This window comes from Panicum virgatum, chromosome 6N (assembly GCF_016808335.1).
Source record: "Panicum virgatum strain AP13 chromosome 6N, P.virgatum_v5, whole genome shotgun sequence".
NCBI classification, from domain to species: Eukaryota; Viridiplantae; Streptophyta; class Magnoliopsida; order Poales; family Poaceae; genus Panicum; species Panicum virgatum.
Genome location: NC_053150.1, coordinates 2,244,164 through 2,266,262, shown reverse-complemented (window position 1 = coordinate 2,266,262; position 22,099 = coordinate 2,244,164). Strand labels below are relative to the sequence as shown.

General features: G+C 42.3%; 2 protein-coding genes across 5 annotated transcripts in view; one reads left to right on the top strand and one right to left on the bottom strand.

Moving 5' to 3' along the window:
- Nucleotides 1–2,422, top strand: part of LOC120678678 — a 33,819-nt gene extending 31,397 nt beyond the window's left edge. For 2 of the 3 annotated variants that reach the window (XM_039959962.1, XM_039959963.1), the window contains 6 exons: nt 65–211; nt 620–724; nt 811–921; nt 1,002–1,106; nt 1,334–1,403; nt 1,479–2,422. In XM_039959962.1, the coding sequence (XP_039815896.1) occupies nt 65–211; nt 620–724; nt 811–921; nt 1,002–1,106; nt 1,334–1,403; nt 1,479–2,140 (1,200 nt within the window). In that variant the 3' untranslated portion in view covers nt 2,141–2,422. Of the gene's footprint in view, nt 1–64; nt 212–564; nt 725–810; nt 922–1,001; nt 1,107–1,333; nt 1,404–1,478 lie in introns of those variants that run through there. The other variant, XR_005676693.1, reaches the window with a different exon arrangement.
- Nucleotides 2,423–3,352: 930 nt separating this feature from the next.
- LOC120679343 (60S acidic ribosomal protein P1-like) lies at nt 3,353–4,676 on the bottom strand. 2 transcript variants are annotated; one of them, XM_039960913.1, is made up of 4 exons: nt 4,574–4,676; nt 4,373–4,482; nt 4,155–4,278; nt 3,353–3,695 (listed from the first exon to the last, which is right to left on the bottom strand). In XM_039960913.1, exons 2-4 carry the CDS (start codon nt 4,439–4,441, stop codon nt 3,562–3,564), a joined length of 327 nt encoding a protein of 108 aa, XP_039816847.1. In that variant the 5' UTR covers nt 4,442–4,482; nt 4,574–4,676; the 3' UTR covers nt 3,353–3,561. The 2 variants fall into 2 exon arrangements, with proteins under 2 accessions (XP_039816847.1, XP_039816846.1); XM_039960912.1 differs by lacking the exon at nt 4,574–4,676 and having other exon boundaries at nt 4,155–4,482.
- Between the last annotated feature and the right edge of the window lie 17,423 nt (nt 4,677–22,099).

Below are 22,099 nucleotides of genomic sequence, written 5' to 3'. Positions count from 1 at the left end.
TCTAAAAATTTCCGTTCGAATGTATTGTATCTTTTGGGCCTTAATGTTGCCATTTTGATTGCAGAGAGGTATCATGGCCCTCTTAGATGTTGAAGGAGTGCCAGTTCACCTTGGAGAAATAATGGTGGAAAATCTTATGGCCAGCTGGCAATCTGTTCAGGACATTCTTGTGAGGCATTATAGCAGGCAAATCCTCCATGAACTTTACAAGGTAAATAGTAGCATCCAAAATGAACTAACTAGAATGCAAAGTTGTAAACACTTATTGAACAATACTTGAGTGGAAAATGTGCTTATATTTGATAAAGAAAACATGATTAATTCAACCAGGGTAAAAAGATCTCGAGTGGCTGCACCTGTTTGTGTGCAGTCTATAAGTTATAGCTTAAACTGCTGCTGGCTTTCTGCAATGGATGTGGCAAATCTTACATTTTTCTTGTTACGTTATTGGAAGTGGGTCCTAAGGACCACTTTGGATTCTATAGTGACAGAAACCAGTTATTCTGAAAACATATTTCAACTGAAACATTAACCTTAGAGCTTGAAATGAGTCTCCTTTTCCAGGGTCTATCTACACGAATTGGGAGCACAATTTATTTTGCTTTACGGTTTATTGCAGGTTCTTGGTTCTGCTGGCGTTATAGGAAATCCTATGGGTTTTGCTAGGAATGTTGGGTTTGGTTTAAAGGACTTCATATCTGCCTCGAGAAAAGGGAAATTGCAGGTTTGTAAATGTAAAGTCTTAGCAGGAATGTCCATGCATTAGCCTTCCAGCTTAAACTCAAATATCTACGGGTTGCTTTTTTACAGAGTCCAGTTGAACTATTAAGCGGTTTAGCACAAGGTTCAAAAACTCTTATTGGAAGTACAGTTTATGCAGTCAGCAGCGCCACTTCTCACTTCAGTAAAACTGCTTATAAGGTATTTATGCCGATGGCCATTTTGATCATTAAAATGTACGTTTACTGAGGTCAGTGCTAAGGAATAATTCCACTATGCAGGGCCTTGTTGCCTTTACATATGATGAGCAAGCTGCTTCAAAAATGGAAGAACGGGAAAGACAGCTAGGTTTGCATGGGGAAGGAGTACTGAATGGGTTTCTAGAGGTAAAAGCCATCTCTCTTGATCATGCTTGTCATCTGATTCTAACAAATTTAAAATCAATGCCTCTTTGCACTTTAAAACTAAATCACAGATGATGTCATCCTTGGATCATTAGGGCTACTTGAAATGAAACTTGTTGTTGTACTTTATTTTATTTTTACTTTTCACCATACACCTTATTGGGCCTCTAAGCACCATGTATGTTCTAAGCTGCAATGATTTTCTGTAGGGTCTGACTGGGCTCCTCCAATCACCAATCAGGGGTGCTGAGAAACATGGTCTCCCCGGGGTCATCTCAGGTGCTGTGATTCTATTAAGCATACTCATTCATTTGTTATTGTTCCCATCTTTGACCAACTGATCTGTTTCTACAGGTTTAGCAATGGGAACCGCTGGGCTTGTGGCGCGGCCTATGGCTAGCATTCTTGAAGCCACAGGCAGAACTGCCCAAAGCATAAGAAACAGAAGCAACCCTTATGAATCCAACCGCTTGCGTGTTCGTTTCCCCAGGCCTGTTGCCAGAGATCGTCCTTTGTTTCCGTACTCCTGGGAAGAAGCCATTGGCATATCATTGCTTTCCCGAGCTGATGGTGGTAGGCTAAAGGAGGAGACATTTGTCATGTGCAAAACACTCAAGGAGCCTGGGAAGTTCCTCGTGCTGACTGAAAAGCTGCTTTTGCTTGTCTCAAGTCCATATTTAGTGGATCTAGGGTCACCTCAGTTTGTCGGTGTTCCTCCTGACCCTCAGTGGTCAATTGACACAGAGATGCACCTCAAGAGCGTTGTTCATCTGGATAGGTCTCTGGAGGTTGTGAATATTGTTGGGAGCAATGGAGAGACTTCGCCGAGGGGCAAAAGAGGCGTCGCTAGAAACAGGGTTCCGAGCTCGGCCTTCGTCCCCTTGTTTCACCTCAGCATCAAGCTGCCAAACATTGAGGATGCAGAAGGCACGCTGCAGGTCCTACAGGCTCTCATCGAGAAGGGGAGGGCGCGGAGGTGGGATAAGAACATCCTACACCGAAGCAACATCAGTTGAGGTCTTCATGAGCAAGCGATCTGTACAGTTTATAGTCAGACCAGATGCCAACATACATTGAGATAGTGTGATCTTGTAAGTAACCCAGTGTTTCATAGGTGATCCACCGCAGCGCAGCTGGGCGTGCTCCGGTTTTTTTGCAGAGGCTAGGTGTACACATGTAGCTATAGAAAATTTTGTCGATGGCTCTTGTGAATGAAGGGTGAGGTGGTGGGGACGTATGTGTAGCAACACAATTGTAAAGATTTTGTGCATGCAAATGTCACCAGGCTTCTCTGCTCTCTTCTCCTTCAGTATGTGTTTGTATATGCATTTAGTTTTTACACACAGAAGGCATCACCAGAGTTCGAGTTCCCACTGCTGGTTCCCATTTGCCTCCAGCTCTGATGTATTTTTGCATTTGACTGGCGTTGTTGAAGTCAGTCTCAGGTATATTTGAATATTTGGAGCCACTATTGCTGGGACGTTTGATGGAAAATTTTCCATGGCACAACATTGAAGATTAATTGCTGCAATATTAAAAAATTCCTGCCGTAGACATGCAATATGATGTTATGTTAGCATAGAAATAAAGTTTTACCTTTATCAACATTTAAAAATTATAATTGCAATATTTTTAAACTACAATTGCAACATCAGTAATAAACTGAAAGTTTTCTGCAACACCAGAGCATATCTATCGCAACAAAATAACAATAATGGAGTTTAACATCAATAATGAGTTGGGGCGTGCAATTTGTTGTTGGGGGAGTTGTCATAACCCAAGAACTACCGTTTCACAATCCAAATATATATATATATATATATATATATATATATATATATATATATATATATATATATATATATATATATATATATATATATATATATATATATATATATATATATAATGTGTACAGATCTTTTGAGTGTGAGCATTTAAGGTGTCATTTTTCTGATTCATAATGCGGTCAATTTGGTTAATATGAACGAAACAATCATAGGTGACATCCGGACCGTGGGCTGCGCTTGTGCGCAATAACCACAACTGCTAAAGTAGGTTTACTGTTATTCGCCCAGATCTAAAAAAACGAATTTGACCCTAAAGAGTAATGCAACAAATCTTTAGCAACCAACGAAGGAACTCAAACAGACGGCCTATACAAATAAACAACAAATTAATCATCCAGTCATCACAGGATTGCAGGGCATCTGAACCCAATTCAGAGAGAAATAAACAGACCTCAAGAACCATTTAAGATTGAACACAACATAGAAACAGGTTTCACTCTAATAAGATGGTTTGCGGTTCATCACATAGCCATAGCACATCTCAAAAACTCAAAACTTGAGTACTTGTAACAAAAGCCTAGAGACATAATATAAGATAAGTCTTGGACAGCATAAGTGAATTTGCTAATGGCTGGGCCAGGGTCTCCTCAGTCGAACAGGCTGAAGCCCATGTCATCGTCAGACTCCTCCTTGGCCTCTTCCTTCTCCTCAACAGCCGGGGCAGCAGCTGCTGCAGCACCACCAGCAGGGGCAGCAGCAGCAACTGGGGCCGCACCACCACCTAAATCAAAGTTAAACACACCCATAAGTATACAACATTTGCTGAACTATCATAGACTAGCTAAGCAAAGACTGACAAATGCATTAGGATAGCCTTGTCTTTGGTACCAGTTTTAAATTTACACGGATATCAAATACAAAGTTAATACTGCACGAATAGAAAGAACACACAATGAACATGTTTACCATGCCAAATTAAACATTAAGAAACAGAAACTAACAACTCAAGAGAATTATAGCCAAGTTATAATGGCTCAATCACATTCAACAATCATCTATAAATCAGCATAATAGACTATTAGTGCTGTATAATGAGATTATCATAATGTAACCAAAGAATGCTACAAACAGCAGGTATCAACAAAGATCAAATAAGCTACATGACTGATCAAGGTAAAACTACAACAATTGCCATCATGGGCACAAACATACACATAGTAGGGTAGGGTTGGTGGTATACCAGATCCAACGGAGAGGATGAGGTCCTCAACGCTGCGCTTCTCCAGGAGCTTGGCGAAGAGCGCGGGCCAGTAAGACTCCACCTTGACGTTCGCGGCCTTCACGACCGTCGCGATCTTCTCGGCCTGGCGGACGGAAACACCCAAATAATCACCCGACCGCCCAACGAACGGAGAGAAAGATTCAAACACGACAGATGGCGAGGAGGAGAGGACGCACCGTGATCGGGATGCCGTCATCGCTGAGGATGAGGGCGGCGTAGGTGCAGGCGAGCTCAGCGATCGACATGGCGGCGGGCGGGTTCCTCTCACCGGAAGGATCTGCGGTCTCTGCGACGGAAAACAAGAGAGCGATGTCAGCACCCGATGCAACGGCGGCGGCCGCGTGAGAGGAATCGGAGGAGGTAGCGGCGGCGCGTACCAGAGGGAGAGAGGCGGCGAGGAGGGTGGAGGCGCTGGAGGCAGGGGGCTTCTAGGGTTTGGGAACAGGCGGCGTGGATGCAATATATAGGGGCTTTGAGTTGCTAGGGTTTCGCCGGCGCGAGGACTTTGGGCCGGGTGGGCCGTATCGTGGGCTCTCGTCCCCTGCGTCGCTACCCATCGGCAAAGCGTTTTGGGCTGACTTTTCCCATTTTCCAATGTTTCATCTAAAAATTCCGAATTCTAACAAAAAAATTCTAAAAATTCCGAAATCTAAAAGTGACTTTGACAGAGCTTTGCCACCAGGTACAAGTTGTTACAGGCCTATAGCGGAGTCCAGTTGATATTTGCAAGATGCAACTAAAGCAGAGAATGAATTGTTAAAGTACAAACGGAATTCCTAAATAACACTCGAGTGTTTTTTATCCCATCATCAACCAATTTTTGTTCTGTCGTTTGCACTGTATTTGCTATTGTTCCTATTTTATTTTTCTTTCTTGTTTTTTGAAACAGATTATTGTTTTTGTTTTCGATTGAACGCAGCACGACCAATCCTCCTCGATTGACTTTTCTCATGATACTTGAATGCTTGTTATTGTTTTGTCAGCGGGTTGCATTTGTTTCAGCCGGCCCATTAGTCGATTCTTTGCACAATTGCATTTAAAGGGTGTTTGGGAGAACTCCACTCCAGAAGGAAAAAAAACAGTTCTACTCTAAAAAAAATCCAAACAGGTCAATCAGCTCCACTCCACTACAGCAAAACCGATCCATTCATCACAGCTTCGAGGTCGTCGTCCTGACTACTGAACACCGTCGTTCAGATCATGTCTGCCGTCCAGTCGTCAACTCGAGCGATTCCCGTACAAGTCCCTCGTCTTTGTCCAGCCCGCTGGTTAGCTGCCCGCTGTTCCCGCCCAGTCGTGCACCATTCCACGAACCACTGGCATGTGCTCAACCAAGCAACACTGACCATTGTTGCTCTGCTGCATCCTACCATCCGCCAAGCGCAACCACACATCGCGTCCTCAACCACCTCTGTACTGAACTCAAGGGTGCTTATTATAAACCCCTCCAAATAAGCCTCAAGTAATTTTTTTGATCGCCAAACACCAGGGTTATTGGAGAGGTTTATTTTAAGCACTCCATAAGCCCATAAGTACCTCCAGAGTATGTTTATTGTGCTTATTTGGTGGTGGATCCACCAGATACTAACACCTACCTCCTTTTTCTGGTGTGCTTATTGTGCTTATTTGGTTATTGCCCAAACAGATTGGAGGTTTATTTTAAGCTTATCGTGGAAGGGTGCTTTATTAGCTTAAATTAAACCCCCACTTTCCAAACAGACTTAAATGATGGTTCAATTTTACCTTGATTGTGGGGAACTATCTTTTTAATTAAAATCGACTGAATTTAGTTTGGTTGTCACTTGTTTTTCCTCTCCCCGCACTGCTGCGTGCCATGATTAGATTGGTGCAAAAATCAATTGAAAGCCAGACAAAAATCACTCGAGTGATATCTAGTCACGGCTCCCACCAAAGAGTCCCAAAGAGGTGCTCCGGCAAGGGTTTATGTGAGAATTATCTGATTTTCTAAGTTCTATATATCCAATGCAACAACCTAGGTCGTCTACAGCCACTAAATCTGAACTTTTGGTCACAGGATTTAGACTGCGTTTTACAAATATGAAAAAAATAAATCCATTTTGAACTTTCACATGATGATTTGGAAGCTGCTATTGATTGTGATGCCTATCAACGATGGTTCAGGTTTTAGTTAGGATGGTATTGCTCCAATGCTTGCACAGAGAAATTGTTTATATTTTGAAAAAAGTTCTGAAAAGACCATATCAGTATTGGAGCTTGATAAATTTCCAGAGGTATGAAATGGATTGTTGATTCTGAAATAGTGCAGTTGCCCAAAATATTTACTCAGTTCAGTTGATTATTGCAGTGGTCAACTTGACATTGATTGATCTACCGGGTCTAACAAAAGTTGATGTAGGTATGTATATGTCTATATCGGTTTTGCACATGTTCTTAAATTCAGGTAATTCTTGTCCAGAATGTTTCACTGACCATGTTATCTTTTCAGAGGGGTAGCCTGAAAGCATTGTCCACGATATAGAAAATACGGTGTGCTCATATGTTGACAAGGTATGGTTGTTTTGCTCATGTTCTTAAATTCAGGTAATTTTTGTCCAGAATGTTTCACTGACCATGTTATCTTTTCAGAGGGGTAGCCTGAAAGCATTGTCCAGGATATAGAAAATATGGTGTGCTCATATGTTGGCAAGGTATGGTTGATGCAGACATCTATAGAACATCTAGTTACAACACTTGAGCTCAGTGGCGGACGCAGATTACAAACTTAGGGGGGGCTTGGTTCTTCCTCATTCTCATCTCCACTCATTTTCTCTCTTTTTCTTCATCTTTTTTCTCTTTTCTTCTCACTTTTCTCCTTCGATTTCAGTGGAGGTTTTGGGCAGTAGGGGGCGTAATTGATGCTCGTTACTGATATGTTGTTATTGGTAACGGGCATTGACTTAATGCCCGTTACCAATGACTGTTATCGGTAGCGGGCATTTGCTAGTTATTGATGATGGGTCATTAGTAACCCAATATTGGTAACACATGCTATGCTCTTTACCAATGTGGTTCTATGCCCGTTGCCAATAACCCTATTTCACGTAGTGTTAGGTGATGTTATATCATGATTGCTGGTTTCATCTTTTACTGCTGTTTTCTGTTATAAATCGTTTGTGATGGCCGGTTCTGTAATAGTGACTTGCCTACTATAAATATCCTAGTTTCACTATAAATATCCTGATTTTGTAGTGGTGACTTGCCTACTATAAGTATTGATGCCCGTTATCACCACCGGATAGCTCAAAACCGGCGGTGATAAAGCGTTTGTGATGTTCGGTTCTGTAGTAGTGACTTGCCTAGTAGAATTTATTATCAACCAACGCAAAGGTTCGGCTTTAAAACGGTTGCTGGTCTATTCCACTATAAATATCCTGGTTTCATTGCACACACACCATTCGGTGACAATTCTAATAGCCAAATGGTGGTGACATGGGTTTGTAGATGAGTGTATAGGAGATGCAGATAATCAGCGTAGCTTATGAGACTGGGATGCACCGGGAAAAGACACATAACAACAATTCATTTTCCAAGAACAAAAAAATTTCAATACAACTTTGGAGCAAACAACAGCTGCGATTATGCTGATGAATGGATCAAATTAGGCAGAAAAATTTTCAATATAACTTTGGAGCAAACAGCAGCTGCGATTATGCTGATGAATGGATCAAATTAGGCAGCCAGAGCCACCTCTTACGCAAATCCTCTTAGGCAAACAGAAATCTTTCGTTAACTAGGTTCATGCCTGTGCGTTGCTATGGGAATCAAAACATTTAGAATTGTAAGAGAAGCATAATTACGCATTCTATCTCATGAGAAACATATTATTTGAGCCAGGTTCAGATACACAAGCTGGCGCATGATAGTGTCAAAAAAATGAACAAACAACACTAGTAAATATGATTGCAGAAATTTCATACACCTGAAATTTGTATCTATATTCTTTCATTCCTGTAAAATATGATTGTATCTATATATTTTTTTGAGATTTGTCTCGCATAGTTGCATGCCCCTATTGACAGTGCATTATCCCTAGAACGAAGCATCAAGTATATATTCCTTACTAGGAGTACATGCTACTCAATTTTTCTTAACCAAGAAAATCAATGTATAATGGAAGCTCCATTTTTCCATCACCTCCAAGGCCAAGATGATTTCTCAAATCTCAATTGAAAAACTGGGAAGGACAAATTTTAAATTAATTAACTAGATGCTAGTAATTGAAGTGTGATGTGTATCGATAACTCCATCGACTACCAAAATCATTTATTATTTTGAAGCCACGCGAGAGACATATAACTGATGATAACTGATGATCTGCGGCTCCGATTATATCATCAGTACTGAACATCAGATGCCTCTGATATGGTTGTTCTTTGACAAACACCATACACCATGTTCACTAGGGCTTATCAAATCGGTATGGCTAGTTTTGTCTGGGTTCGGTTGCTTGTTTCTTCCTTGGAGACATCCCACTCCCACAAAATTATCGAGATTAACTACATGACCTGCTGGGCAGTGGGCACACAAATATTACATTGAGTCATTGCCGTACATATTTGTGAGTGCTGCCGATACTAGCTAATATATATATATATATATATATATATATATATATAGTGTTTATATATATTGTTCTATATATAAAAGTAAGGTGCTGGGACAAAAATATAGATCGAGGTACAGGAAAGTCTCAATGTTATGCTGTGTTTTTATATGCTAGTGTAATTTCTTGGCATAACGCACTCCCACGGCACAACCCCAATAATTGATTTATGTGCATCTTTCCCAATGTTTGTGAGTTAATTGACGTAACCGCGGTAGCTAGAAAGCAAATCATATGTGCGCATGTGTGCAACTGCCACTACACGGAAATATGTTTACCACAACTCGGAACTGACAAGCTAAGCAAACAGATATGTGCTGGCCGAAACAAAGTTTTGCTAATAAGTAGTCTTACAGCAGCACATGAGCCGCGTGGTTGATCTTGTCCTAAAATATGAAACTTAACATGCATAAATATTATCATAAGACAAAACCATATATTTTGTGTTGTGCAAGGTTATATATATATATATATATATATATATATATATATATATATATAGTGAAATAATTTATTCTCATTCAAGTTAACTATTGTCCTCAACAGAAGCTTTTGTTCATCTTGGATCATTTTGTAACTGAGTCGGCCTCTGCTTGCTGCCTGCATTCACTTAAGGAAATGCAAGTGCTTGTTCAATGCTTCAGTACATTAGCCAAGCAGCAACTAGTCAACTACCTATATTGTATCTGACTAGTGCGATGTTGGATGCAGCTACCACCGATTTCGTAACTCTGGTTAATTCCTTGGATGCATTCCATTCCCAGTACTGTATTGTTTAAGTTACGCTGACGACCCATATCCTTGGATTGCAAACTACTACGAGATAGTGTTTGTTTGTGTCGTGTGCAACTACTAGAAGATGTTATATTAGGCGAGTTTATCAAATTGCGTCAGTGACTTCACGAGCTCCCTCTATTCAGACCATATATGTTGCTCTGGCAATGCAGACAGCCTATATTTACGTCTGTAGGGATGCGGATGAGTGACGAAAAATAAAAATTGAAAATGAAATAATCTCAAACCATAGGGCTTTTTCCATGGTCGAACATGGACCCAAAAAAAAGCGAAATGCATATAAGCTTTTCTTGGTATGGTAGAAAGTTACATTGAAATCATCTTGCGGTAATCCTTCTGTTAAAGTAGACAAATTGTTTTTATGTAACGATAACTGCATATAACAGATTAAAATTACAGATGACTGGGATGTGTGAAATATTTATTGTGACACGAAATAACTCTATCGTTAGGAGTACATGTAGCATCTAGGATGGCAACACTCGATGTGTCAATCTTATTTCCGAAACGAAAACTTTTATGAATGAATAGAGTTGAATGCAATGCATGGCATTCGTACCATAGATCCGGTTGTCAATTACATTATTACATGTGTACATGAGCCATTGGCTGCTAACTGAACTAGAATGTAGCTAATGTGTGCACAAAATAGTTGAGGACAGGAGAATAGGCCCGAGACGTTACACAGGTGGACATAGTCAACATGACCGTTCTCTCTGTACAGCAATGAGCGTGGTGTCCTTCTGTTGGGAATGAGTTTTACAGCTGAGTTCGGCACTCCAATTTGTTTTTGCCTTCACTGTTCCATATGCCAAGGAGGCAAGGATCATTTCGTGGTGGTTTGTTTGGGCCTAGCAGACATCTAGAGGGGATGCTTCGAAGAGTATATCTGTTATTAGGTGGTATGGGTTCCTCATCCTGCCTGGTTCCTTTCTTTCGGATTCCGTCTCTTGTTCCTTCGCTTGATGCATCCTATTCCCACAGCACATGATTGGCTAGTATCCTCATTCCATGACTTATTGTGGTAGTATGAGAATGTCTAATAATTGACAAACTGTGGTGCTAGTACTAGCATAGTAGTGCTGTCGCTACTACATATAAGTAGAGACCAAATAGAGGATGTTAGATGGATTTATTAAAGTGCATCTGTTACTTCATGAGCACCCTCTGTTCAGACCATATATGTTGCTCGTATAATGCAAACCTGTATTTTCCTCTTCAAGGCATGAAGATGAGTGATAAAAAATAAAAAAAATGAAAATGAAAACTAAACCACATGTGTTTTTCCATCGTCAAACATAGACAAAAAAAATTGGCAACAAGTACATAAAAGCTTCTCTCAGTAAGGTAGAAAATTATTTTGAAATCATCTTGTCGGATTCCTTCTGTTTAAGTAGAATAATAAATTGTTTTCCTCTAAGGATAAGTGGAACAGAGTAAAGTTACTGAAAACTGAGATGTGTGAAATATTTAATACGACACGAATTTAGGCCTTGTTTAGGTCTGCAAGTTTCTACTATTCACCCATCATATCGGAACAGAGTAAATTGTTTCCATGCTAATTAGGAGTATTAAATATAGATTAATGACAAAACTCATTTCATAACCCTGGGTAAATTGGCGACACGAATCTATTGAGTCTAATTAGGTCATGATTAGACAATGTGGTGCTAGTAAACATCCTCTAGCTTAATTGGGTTTCATAAATTTGTCTCGTGATTTCTAGTCCATTTATGTAACTAGTTTTATAATTAAATCATTATTCAATCCTCCTAATTAGCATCAATAAATCATTATTCAGTCCTCCTAATTAGCATCAATAAACTCAATATATGATATTTTCGGCAAGTTTCACCACCCAACTAAACAAGACCTTAGGTCTATCATTAGGAGCACATGTAGCATCTAGCAGGGGCGGAGCTACAGGGTGGTCCCTATGGGCCATGGACCACCCTGATTTTCTTGGCCAACCCCATTACCGTATGATTGTTGTGATTATAGATAGAAAAACGATGCCATTGCTCCGTTTCTTGCATCTCTCCTTCAATCTTTTGGGTTTGATCGTATTATGTTAGACAAATTTTACACCTATTTGAACTCTCAGACTCCATGCCAAATATTCTTTCCAAAGAGAGGGAGGGAGGGAGGGAGATGGGATGGTTTGTTAGACACATATGCAGGAATAAACAATTAATGAGAGACAAGCTTATAGATAAGATGTTTTAATATAGCGTGTGTGTGTGTCTATATATATCTATCTATCTATATATATATATAATGACGTGTATGCTCTTGTAGATATAGGTGCCACAGATCCAAAACATGTAAGATGCCACCAACACAAGAACTATAATATTTTACATGCTTTTAGTCTTAGCTGGGAAATAAAGTAGTCGTAGTTTGAATGCATTTTTATTATCCTGCACACTGGAGAAGAAACAACTAATGCTACATAAATGTCTTCGGTGAAGTTGAGGTGGATTTTTCATTGTATTCTTATAGGAACTGTAAGTTGAAGAGACCATTTCTTTTTTGTTTAGGCTACATATCTTACATGTGCGGGCGTTGTAGCACTGGCTACCTTTTGTAATAACTTTGGTCTGATGCATCCCCTTCTGTGGTTGTCGGGAGCCGAAATTTCATCCATTATATAAAAAGAATTGCAACCAACTGTTGACACAGAATCACGCCAACACACTCGAATGCGCTAGAACGCACGGACAATCGTCAAAAAGATCAACACAGCGAAAACCCTGGGCGGACCGGTCTGACCGGTGCAAGCATGGAACTCGCGAAGACCTAGAACAGCGAGCTCGGGAGGGACCCCGTCGGAGCTCGTGAACGTAGGGTTGCTCTGAGGTCGGCAGGCCACTCAGAACGTCTTCAAATGCCGTCGAGGCGAAGGAAGAAAACAATCTAGGGTTGGAAAAGGCTAGGGTTTGAGAGACAAAAAGTAATGCGATATTTTGATTTGATTCGATTGGGAATAACCTCAATCGGCCTTAGCCTTTATATTTATAGGACGGGGAAGACGTACCCCTTCATAAGTATGATTACATGAGGACTCTTTACAAAAACCCTAATTCTACTTGGACTGTACAGACCAGACCGGTCTGACCGGTTGGCCCTACCGGCCGACCTCAGCAGGTGCCAAATTTGGCTGTCAACATATGCCCCCTGCTTTTTGGTGAGTTTCACAAGCCAAAAAGCAAGAACTATTCTGATGTACACGTTTCACACAGAGCATACAAGTCCAAAAATAAAACTAAGGCCGATATCCAATACCGGCCATCTTCGTCTTCACGCACTTTGCCATACGCTAGGATAGAATTTCTTCAAGTATCTCCCACTGATAGCCCTAGGTAGACGTTCACCTTGCACCGTCTCCATCACATATGAATTACCGAAGATAACCTTGACAATCTTGTATGGACCCTCCCAACTTGACAACCATTTGCCAAACTTGTTGCTTTTCATCCCAAGAGGCAAAATTGTCTTCCAAACCAGATCCCCAACCTGAAAAGACTTAAGTTTTACTTTTTTGTTGTAAGCTCTAGCCACTCGAAACTTGTCTTTCTCAATCTCCTTCAAAGCCTTCAAATGTTTGTCGGTCACCTCATCAATATTATCCATCATCAAATCATGGTAATCAACAGCGGAGAGATCATTTTGCGATGCCCCTTTGAAGATGGAGGACTAATTTGTCCAATAAAATCTAACCATCAATCTCGGAACGGCCATGGTTTAATAATAGGATGCATCAACGCAGCAGGCACCAATTGCAAATCACCAAATCGCTGACATTCTTCACACCCTTTATAGTATTTAAAACAATCGGATAGCATGGTGGGCCAATAGAAACCGGCTCTTCTGAGTAACCACTTCATTTTGGGAGCCGATTGATTACCACAAATACCTTCATGAACCTCACCCATAGCAACCCGAGCCTGATCCGAGTCTAAACACTTGAGAAGCAAATCTTCGGCAGTTCGACGATAAAGCTCATCGTCAATTAAAACATACTTGAAAGCCAAACGCCAAATATTTCTCTCCGCACCACGACCAGGATCTCTCAAATACGATATAAGAGGGACCCTCCAATCCTGGGCTTAGGCCGAGACGATTGAATCATCTTTTTTGGCCGAATCAGAACCAACAACAGCATCACCGGTCAGACCGGTCTCTGGATCGGTCAGACCGGTCTGGGCGGTCAGACCGGTCAGACCAGTCTTGCTGACCGGTCGGACCGGTGCGTCCAGAACCAGAAACTCGGCTTTCGTTTGCATCGGCTTGCGAATGTTGAAATATTTTTTCGTAACATTATAGCCAGATGCTTCCTGAGCCAGAGTATTTGCTTTTTCGTTCTCTTCCCTCGGTATATGTTTAATAATAAATTCATCGAATGAGGAAATAATATCAAGGCATTTATCAAGATATGCATTTAGAGAATCGTTATAGCATTGGCATACCTTGGAGACTTGCTGCACCACCAGAAGAGAATCCCCAAAGGCTTCAACATGCTTCACGCCCATGGATTGCAAGAATTCCAAGCCAAATAGAAGCGCCTCATATTTAATTTGGTTATTTGTGCATTCTTCTTCTAATCAGTTTGAAAATTCAAAAACAGCACCATTCGGAGAAATAAGAACAACACCAATTCCTTGACCATCACCGCAAACCGATCCATCAAAGTACAACTTCCATGGTGTGCAATTAATATAGCCGACTTCTAGATCATGCTTGTCATTAATCCGATGTTCAACAATAAAATCCGCTATAATTTGGCCTCTCATAGATTTTAAAGGTTCACAAGCCAAATCATACTCAACCAAAGCATAATCCCACTTGCCGATTCTACCACTTAAAATTGGTTTTTGTAACATATGTTTGATCACATTGGTTTGACATACTACTATGCAAGTACTAGATAGTAGATAATGCCTTAATTTTGTACAAGCATAATAAAGAGACAAACACAACTTCTCAATAAATGTATACCTCGTCTCCGCATCAATAAGTCGTCGGCTTAAATATGTAATGATATACTCCTTCCCTTCGGTTTCTTGAGTCAAAACAGCCCCAATAACCTTGTCTTCAGCAGCCACATAAAGTCTGAAAGGTGCTCCTCTCCTAGGTGCTTTGAGTACGGGTGGCGAAGACAAATAAATCTTGATCTTCTCAAATGCTTCTTGCTGTTTTGCCCCCAAGTAAATTCGGTTTCATCTTTTAACCGAAGAATAGGAGTAAAAGCATCGATCTTCCCAGACAAGTTAGATATAAACCTTCTCAAGAAATTTACCTTGCCCAAGAACTTCTGTAAATCCTTCTTGCATGCAGGGGTTTCAACCTTCCTCATAGCTTCAATTCTTTTAGGATCAATCTCTATTCCCTTCTCATGAATAATGAAGCCAAGAAACTTTCCAGCCGATACACCAAAAGCACATTTGAGTGGATTCATCTTCAAACCATACCGGCGCATCCTCTCAAGAGCAAGTCTCAAATCGGCTAAATGATGATCTAAACCAGCCGATTTAATGACAATATCATCAATGTACACCTCCAAGATGACACCAATCAAATCATAGAAGATTAAATTCATAGCTCTTTGATAAGTAGCACCCGTATTTTTCAAACCAAAAGTCATAACCACCCACTCAAACAAGCTGACAAATCCCGGACATCTAAAGGCCGTTTTAGATATATCTTCTTCGGCCATAAATATTTGATTGTAGCCGGTGTTACCATCAAGAAAACTAATGACACGATGTGCGGAAGCCTCATTGATCAACATATCGGCTATAGGCATAGGATATTCATCCTTGGGAGTAGCTTTATTAAGATCTCTAAAATCAATGCACACTCTAATTTTCCCCAAATCTTTTTTCTCAATGGGCACAATATTAGAGATCCAATCAGCATAATGACAAGACCGAATAAATCCAGCATCAAGTAAACGATTAATTTCAGTTTTAATTCGGTCATAAATAATGGGATTGAAACATCTAACCGGTTGTTTATAAGGTCTAAAACCGGCTTTAATTGGTAAACGATGCTCAACAAGATCACGACTCAAACCAGGCATTTCATGATACTCCCAAGTAAAGCAATCAACATATTCCTTCCATAAATTAACCAAATCGGCTTTATATTCAGCCGATAAATTTTTGTTTACAAAGGTCGGCCTAGGAACAGTTCCATCACCAATTTCTACCTTTTCTAAAGGATCGGCCGAAGTAAACCCTTGGCCCAGCTTATCTAGATCACCAGAATCCTCAATGGCTTCACACATATCGTTCGTACGTGCCCGATATTGATCTAGCCTCTGCTGCAGCCATTCTGTGTTGGATCGGTCTGACCGGTCGGGGTGTCCGGTCTGACCGGTCGGCCTTGTGTGCCGAACGGGACAAGACCGGTCTGACCGGTCGGCACGGGCGGTCTGACCGGTCTCTTCTGGAGCTTCTGTTGTACTCATCTGATTTACATTAAATGATTTAGCCGATTATCCATCGACTTTAGTACAGCAGAAACAAAACCATCCATAGTGCAACTGATCAAATCATAATCGGACAGATCCACGCCCGATAAACACTTGACGTTGTCGTGTGCACTAATAGAATCCGAATCGGCCAAAGCAACAAAGGACGATGTGTCCCCATGGACAATCTCGACCTCATCGCCGATCCACTGAACAAGAAACTGATGCAAGGTAGAAGGAACACACTGATTTGCATGAATCCAATCCCTCCCAAGAATCAAATTGTAGTTACCTTGCACTTCCGAGACGAAGAAAGCTGTAGCAAGCGTCTTACTCCCAATGGTGAGCTCCATGGAAGCAACTCCTTTGGCGCTAAGGGACTCGCTCCCTCCAACACCGCTGACCGTCATGTTCGTCTTGATCAAGTCTTTGTCTTGGCCACCGAGCTTCTTGTACAATGAGTAGGGCATAAGATTTACAATGGCCCCACCATCCACTAGCATGCGAGTTACCGGCTTCCCGTTGATGTGTCCCCTCATGTAAAGAGCCTTCAGATGGTTGTCCTTCTCGCTTGGCTTCTGGAACATAGCTTCACGAGGCCCAAACTGAAGATGAGCCATGTCCTCCTCCGGAACCACAAAGTAATCCGAAGACAAGTGCACCACGTTGATCTCCAAATTGGTGTGCTCCGGAGATGCCTCATAATCCACCAATTCCTCATCTTCTGCTGTCAGAGGAACTGCTGGGGCTCCATCAACATAAGAAACCGAAACGAGTGGTGCCGATTCGGCTGCTGGCTCTGCAAAAGGCTCGACCGGTCTGACCAGTCGGTTAGAGCGGTCTGACCGGTCTGTCTGACCTGTCTGACCGGTCGGCTGTGGCGGTCCAACTGGTCTGGCTGGCTGATCAGCTGTCTTGGCCTTCCAAACCTTGCTTTGAGGGAACATGGGCCTGTATCTGTTGAAGTCCTCATCCCTCATCTTCTCTTTCTCTTGCTCCTTCTTTTCTTTGTTGCGAAGGCGCTGCAATTTCCTCTTCTGTGTATGAGTTAAACCCGAAGGGCACCACCTAGGCTGATGGTACTTGTCCGCTGCGCTCTTGCTACTACCGGCCTCATGATCATTGGCCATGACCGGCTTTTGCCAAGGAACGTCAACCAATGTATCTAAATCCATCGATTTTTTGCCCGTATCCTTTATGGGCACCTTGATTTCACCGATTTGAACCACAACATCAGCTTTAAGCTTCTCTGAGTCAACCACAGGCTTCTACTCCTCCTCCTTCTCTTTGATGCGATATTCAAACCTCGGAACAGGAGCTTGGCCTGGCCTCTGATGAGACCGGTCTGACCGGTTGGAGGCGACCGGTCTGACCGGTGCAGCTTGCTGTACTGGACCAGATTGGCGTGGTCCCAATCGGTCATGTACTGGTACTCTGGAACTTTCCCCCTGATAATGTAGATGATAAGGCATTGAGAAACACTGCATCCATATCCCTTCATGCTCCCACGCCGGATTTGTTGTATTTGACGCCGGTGGCATCCATGGCATGGTAGCATACATCTTCTTAGGAGGATACAATGTGACAACATCACTTCTGCGCCTGTTGGATTCCCTCCTTGGGGACGCTGGACGATCTTGGCGCGGTGGTGAACGCGGTCTCTTTTTTAGCTGCCGATCGTTTTGAACGGCCTTTGTGTACTTGTTCAACAACTGGTTGAAGGTGGGCTTCTGGTTAGCAGCTCTTCCCTACACCTTCACCTCGTTGGTCTTCCAAGTATCCACTTCCGGACGTTTTGGCTTGAAAGTCCAGGGACGGTCACCAGGGCGGTCTGACTGGCTGGAGGAACTGGTCGGACCGGTCGGAGACACCGGTCTGACCGGTCGTGCTTGATCAGCAGACCGATTTTCTGGTGGAGAGCTTCCTTGCCCCCCGAGTCTGGGATTTCTGACTATGATCTTCAGAGTATCCTTGCCATCATCAGTCTTCTCTTTGATGACTTGCCGGGCAAGGATCTTGTCACTTGTATCCATCGGTCTTGGATCACCGATGACAACATTCTTCCCCTTAGCTCCTTCGGCTTGTTCCGGCCGAATGAGCACCTTTGGATTGTTCAATTCCAGCGTATGAACAGGGAAAAGAGCTTTGTCAATTTGCATCTCAGAAAGTACCAATTGTCGTTCATTAATGGCCGATTGTACCTATCGACGAAAAATATTACAATCATTAGTAGCATGAGATGTAGAGTTATGCCACTTACAATATGCATGTCGTTTAAGTTCGTCGGGAGATGGAATAGCATGTGACAATCAGATGTTACCATTCTTAAGCAATTCATCAAAAATCCGATCACACTTAGAAACATCAAAAGTAAATTTCAGCTCCTCTTGCCGATTCTTTTGAATCGGCTTGAGAGACGGAACTGAACCGGGTTTGGCCTTTGATGGCCAAACAAACTCAGCAACATATACTTCCTTGCTATCATCGTCTGAACTATCCGAATCATGATCAAGAATATGTGTGTTGGACCGATGAGGCTTGAAAGTATCTTTGGCATTTTTAAGTTTAAACTCTAAACCCATGACTTTGACTTGCAAGAAATTCACAGTATGATATTCAAATCCCTCGAGTTTCTCTTTCAAATAAGAACGTAAACCATTAAACGCCAAATCAGCCAAATCCTTTTCAGAAATTGTCAAACTAAAACACCAATTTTTAATTTCTTTAAATCTTTTGAAATAATCCGAAGAAGATTCATCACGTCCTTGCTTAATCGATGTTAAGTCCAACAATTTTGCTTCGGTTTCCCCACTAAAGAAGTGATCATGAAACTTATGCTCCAATTGAGCCCAATTGCGAATAGAATTAGGAGCAAGCGAGGAAAACAAAGAGAAAGCCATCCCAATCAAAGATAAAGAAAATAAACGCACACACAAAGCATCATTGAAACCGGCTTCTCCTAATTGCAAGACATATTGACTAACGTGTTCCCAAATTGTACGATAATCATCACCATTAAATTTAGTAAACTCAGGAATACGCCAACCAGTAGGAAAAGGAGTAAAATCAAACTCAGCGGGATAAGGTTTTTGATATAAACGTGTAGTACCCATATCCACCCCAAGCTTACCTTTAATCGCATTTGCCAGATCCTCTTTGAACTTAAGAAAATCGGCATGATAGTGTTGGCTGGTATAAAACTCAGAAAAACGATGCGCATTAGAATTTCCATGCGCCATCGTCTGTAAAGAAATCGGGATCGGTCCTTGGTTAGGTCCAGACCCTCGTGGTCCTCCTGCTACAGTAGTAGTGCAAGGTGGTGTATACATTGACAATTCATTAGTTCAGCTAGGGGCAGCCGAACCTAGAATTGTCTCGAGAGGCGTCGGCGACGGCACTGAGTAACCGGTCTGACCGGTTTGATAACCGGTCTGACCGGTCTGTGGGACTGGTTCGGCAGGTGCAGTGTGCACGGTCGACGGTGGCGGGGTTTGCCCTGAGAACGAGTTCGGCGGCATACCATAGAGTGGTTCAGATATGAACTCAGGGGTAGCCGAACTCGGATCTGATGAGCTAGGATCTGACATGGGTTGTTTACCTTTAAGCGCATCAACATCACTACTCAATTTAATCAAAATATCACCCGCAACAGCTTGTGCAGCAACAATCTTTTGATCCATTATGGATGACATTCGATCTAACATATCAGAGGGAGAGAGGCTTACCTTGGGGATCTCTTCAATCTTATTCTTGCTAAGCTTGAGAGACGGCAGTACGAACTCCTCCACCCTCTTGACGAGGCCACCACGATCCTTCTTGAAGCCCTTCAAGAATTGTGCTTTGACGTGCTCCTCCACAAGAAGGTAGGCCTTGCGCTCCTCTTCGGTGAGCTCCTCCATTGTAGCCGTGATGATGTTTTCCTTGTCGATCTCTGAAGAGCCCATCTTCTTCGAGGAGTAGATTAGATCGGTTTTAAAACTAGATTAATCTCTCCCCAGCGGAGTCGCCAAAAAGTGTGTTGACACAGAATCACGCCAACACACTCGAATGCGCTAGAACGCGCGGACGATCGTCAAAACGATCAACATAGCGAAAACCCTGGGCGGACCGGTCTGACCGGTTTCGCCGACCGGTCTGACCGGTGCAAGCAGGGAACTCGCAAAGACCTAGAACAGCGAGCTCGGGAGGGACCCCGTCGGAGCTCGTGAACGTAGGGTTGCTCTGAGGTCGGCAGGCCACTCAGAACGTCTTCAAACACTGTCGAGACGAAGAAAGAAAGCAATCTAGGGTTGGAAAAGGCTAGGGTTTGAGAGACAAAAAGTAATGCGATATTTTGATTCGATTCGATTGGGAATAACCTCAATCGGTCTTAGCCTTTATATTTATAGGCCGGGGAAGACGTACCCCTTCATGAGTAGGATTACATGAGGACTCTTTACAAAAACCCTAATTCTACTCGGACTGTACAAACCAGACCGGTCTGACCGGTCGGCCCGACCGGTCAGACCGGTCGACCTCAGCAGGTGCCAAATTTGGCTGTCAACACCAACAAAACATTCATACATTTTGCAGCTGGCATCACCGCTTGCACCATTCGTCACCAATGCCTCTCTGGATCTCCAGGTTCTACTCGTGGATTTTGCAAATTTTGCAGACAAAGTAGAAAAGTGAGGTCCTCGACTGTGACCATGCCGATCTCCCCACATCTTGGTTGTGATTATAACTCCATGAGATACATGACCGACTTTTTGAACTCGTCTATAATTTCTTGATGCAACCCATTCCCATAGCACAAAAGATCAATGTTTGATTACTTGTGGTATTTCGATCTCTTCTTCATAGGTATCTTCCCCCCTTCAATAGCAGCCTACTTGGTTTTCTACACATTTCCTAGCTCCTCTCAATAGAAATTGGAGATGATGCAGGATGCAGCTGGCCCCTTCTTATGCAGGGGGTAGCAAGTGGCAGGAAGATGAGGAGCAGAGATACCCACGTGAAGTGGATGCTGGTTGGTGGAGAAGTATTGGCGGCAGGTGACATGAAAAAATGGACTAATTTGCAGGCAATGGTAGTTTATGTGGAAATGGGAGTGCAATGTCGGATCCAGTTCTTGCTCATATGCACCACCGTAATATCCACACGTTGCCTAGTTCCTCATAGAGGATCGAGGCGACCTGTGGATATTATGGTGGTGCATATGAGCAGGAACAAGGTCCTAGGTACAGTGAAGTTGAGTTGGATATGTAATAGTTAAGTGCTTTTATGTCAAATTGGAAGGGGCCACTGTAATTATATCCTAAAACACAATTATTAACACCATTTGAAGTTGACACCATAATGAGTCACTTTGTAAAGTCGCCACATAGAATATTCCAAATCCCAGAGTTATACACCGGACTATCAGAATAAAACAGCAGCGGCTGGTGCTGCAGCCACCACTTGCCCGTCACCACTGACTCTCTGGTTTTGCTGATCCTTCCCAGTATTTTCCCATTTTTCCCAGGTTTTAATTTGCAGGTTAGATTGTTCTCTAGCTTCGGGATGGTGATTTTAGCACTAGTTATCTCCCCATATCATGGCTGCTTCTAACTGCATAAGATAACTATGACCGATTCCTGAAGTAAACCATAATTTCTAGATGCATCCCATTCATACAGCACAACATCAATGTTCGTTTGATACATTTCCTCCATTCTTGTGAGTTGGTGCAGTTGAGCTAGAAAGCAAATCAAATGAGCACCTACACAACTATGGCTATGTCGAAATTGGGTCTACAGGGATGGATAAAAGAAGAGAATAGGATGTGTGTTGGTGCTAAAATATGGAGACTTATATATATGTGGGATGGAAGGTTGGCTGCAATGCAACTATTGTAATAACACCAACCATCTTCCGTTCGCGTCATATAAGAAAAGTTTTTCTTTCTGGAAAGAATATGGGGTGCCAAGCATGCCCACATGAACCTTTTGTTTCATTTGGAGTAATGTGATTGAGGACGCAACTCAATTT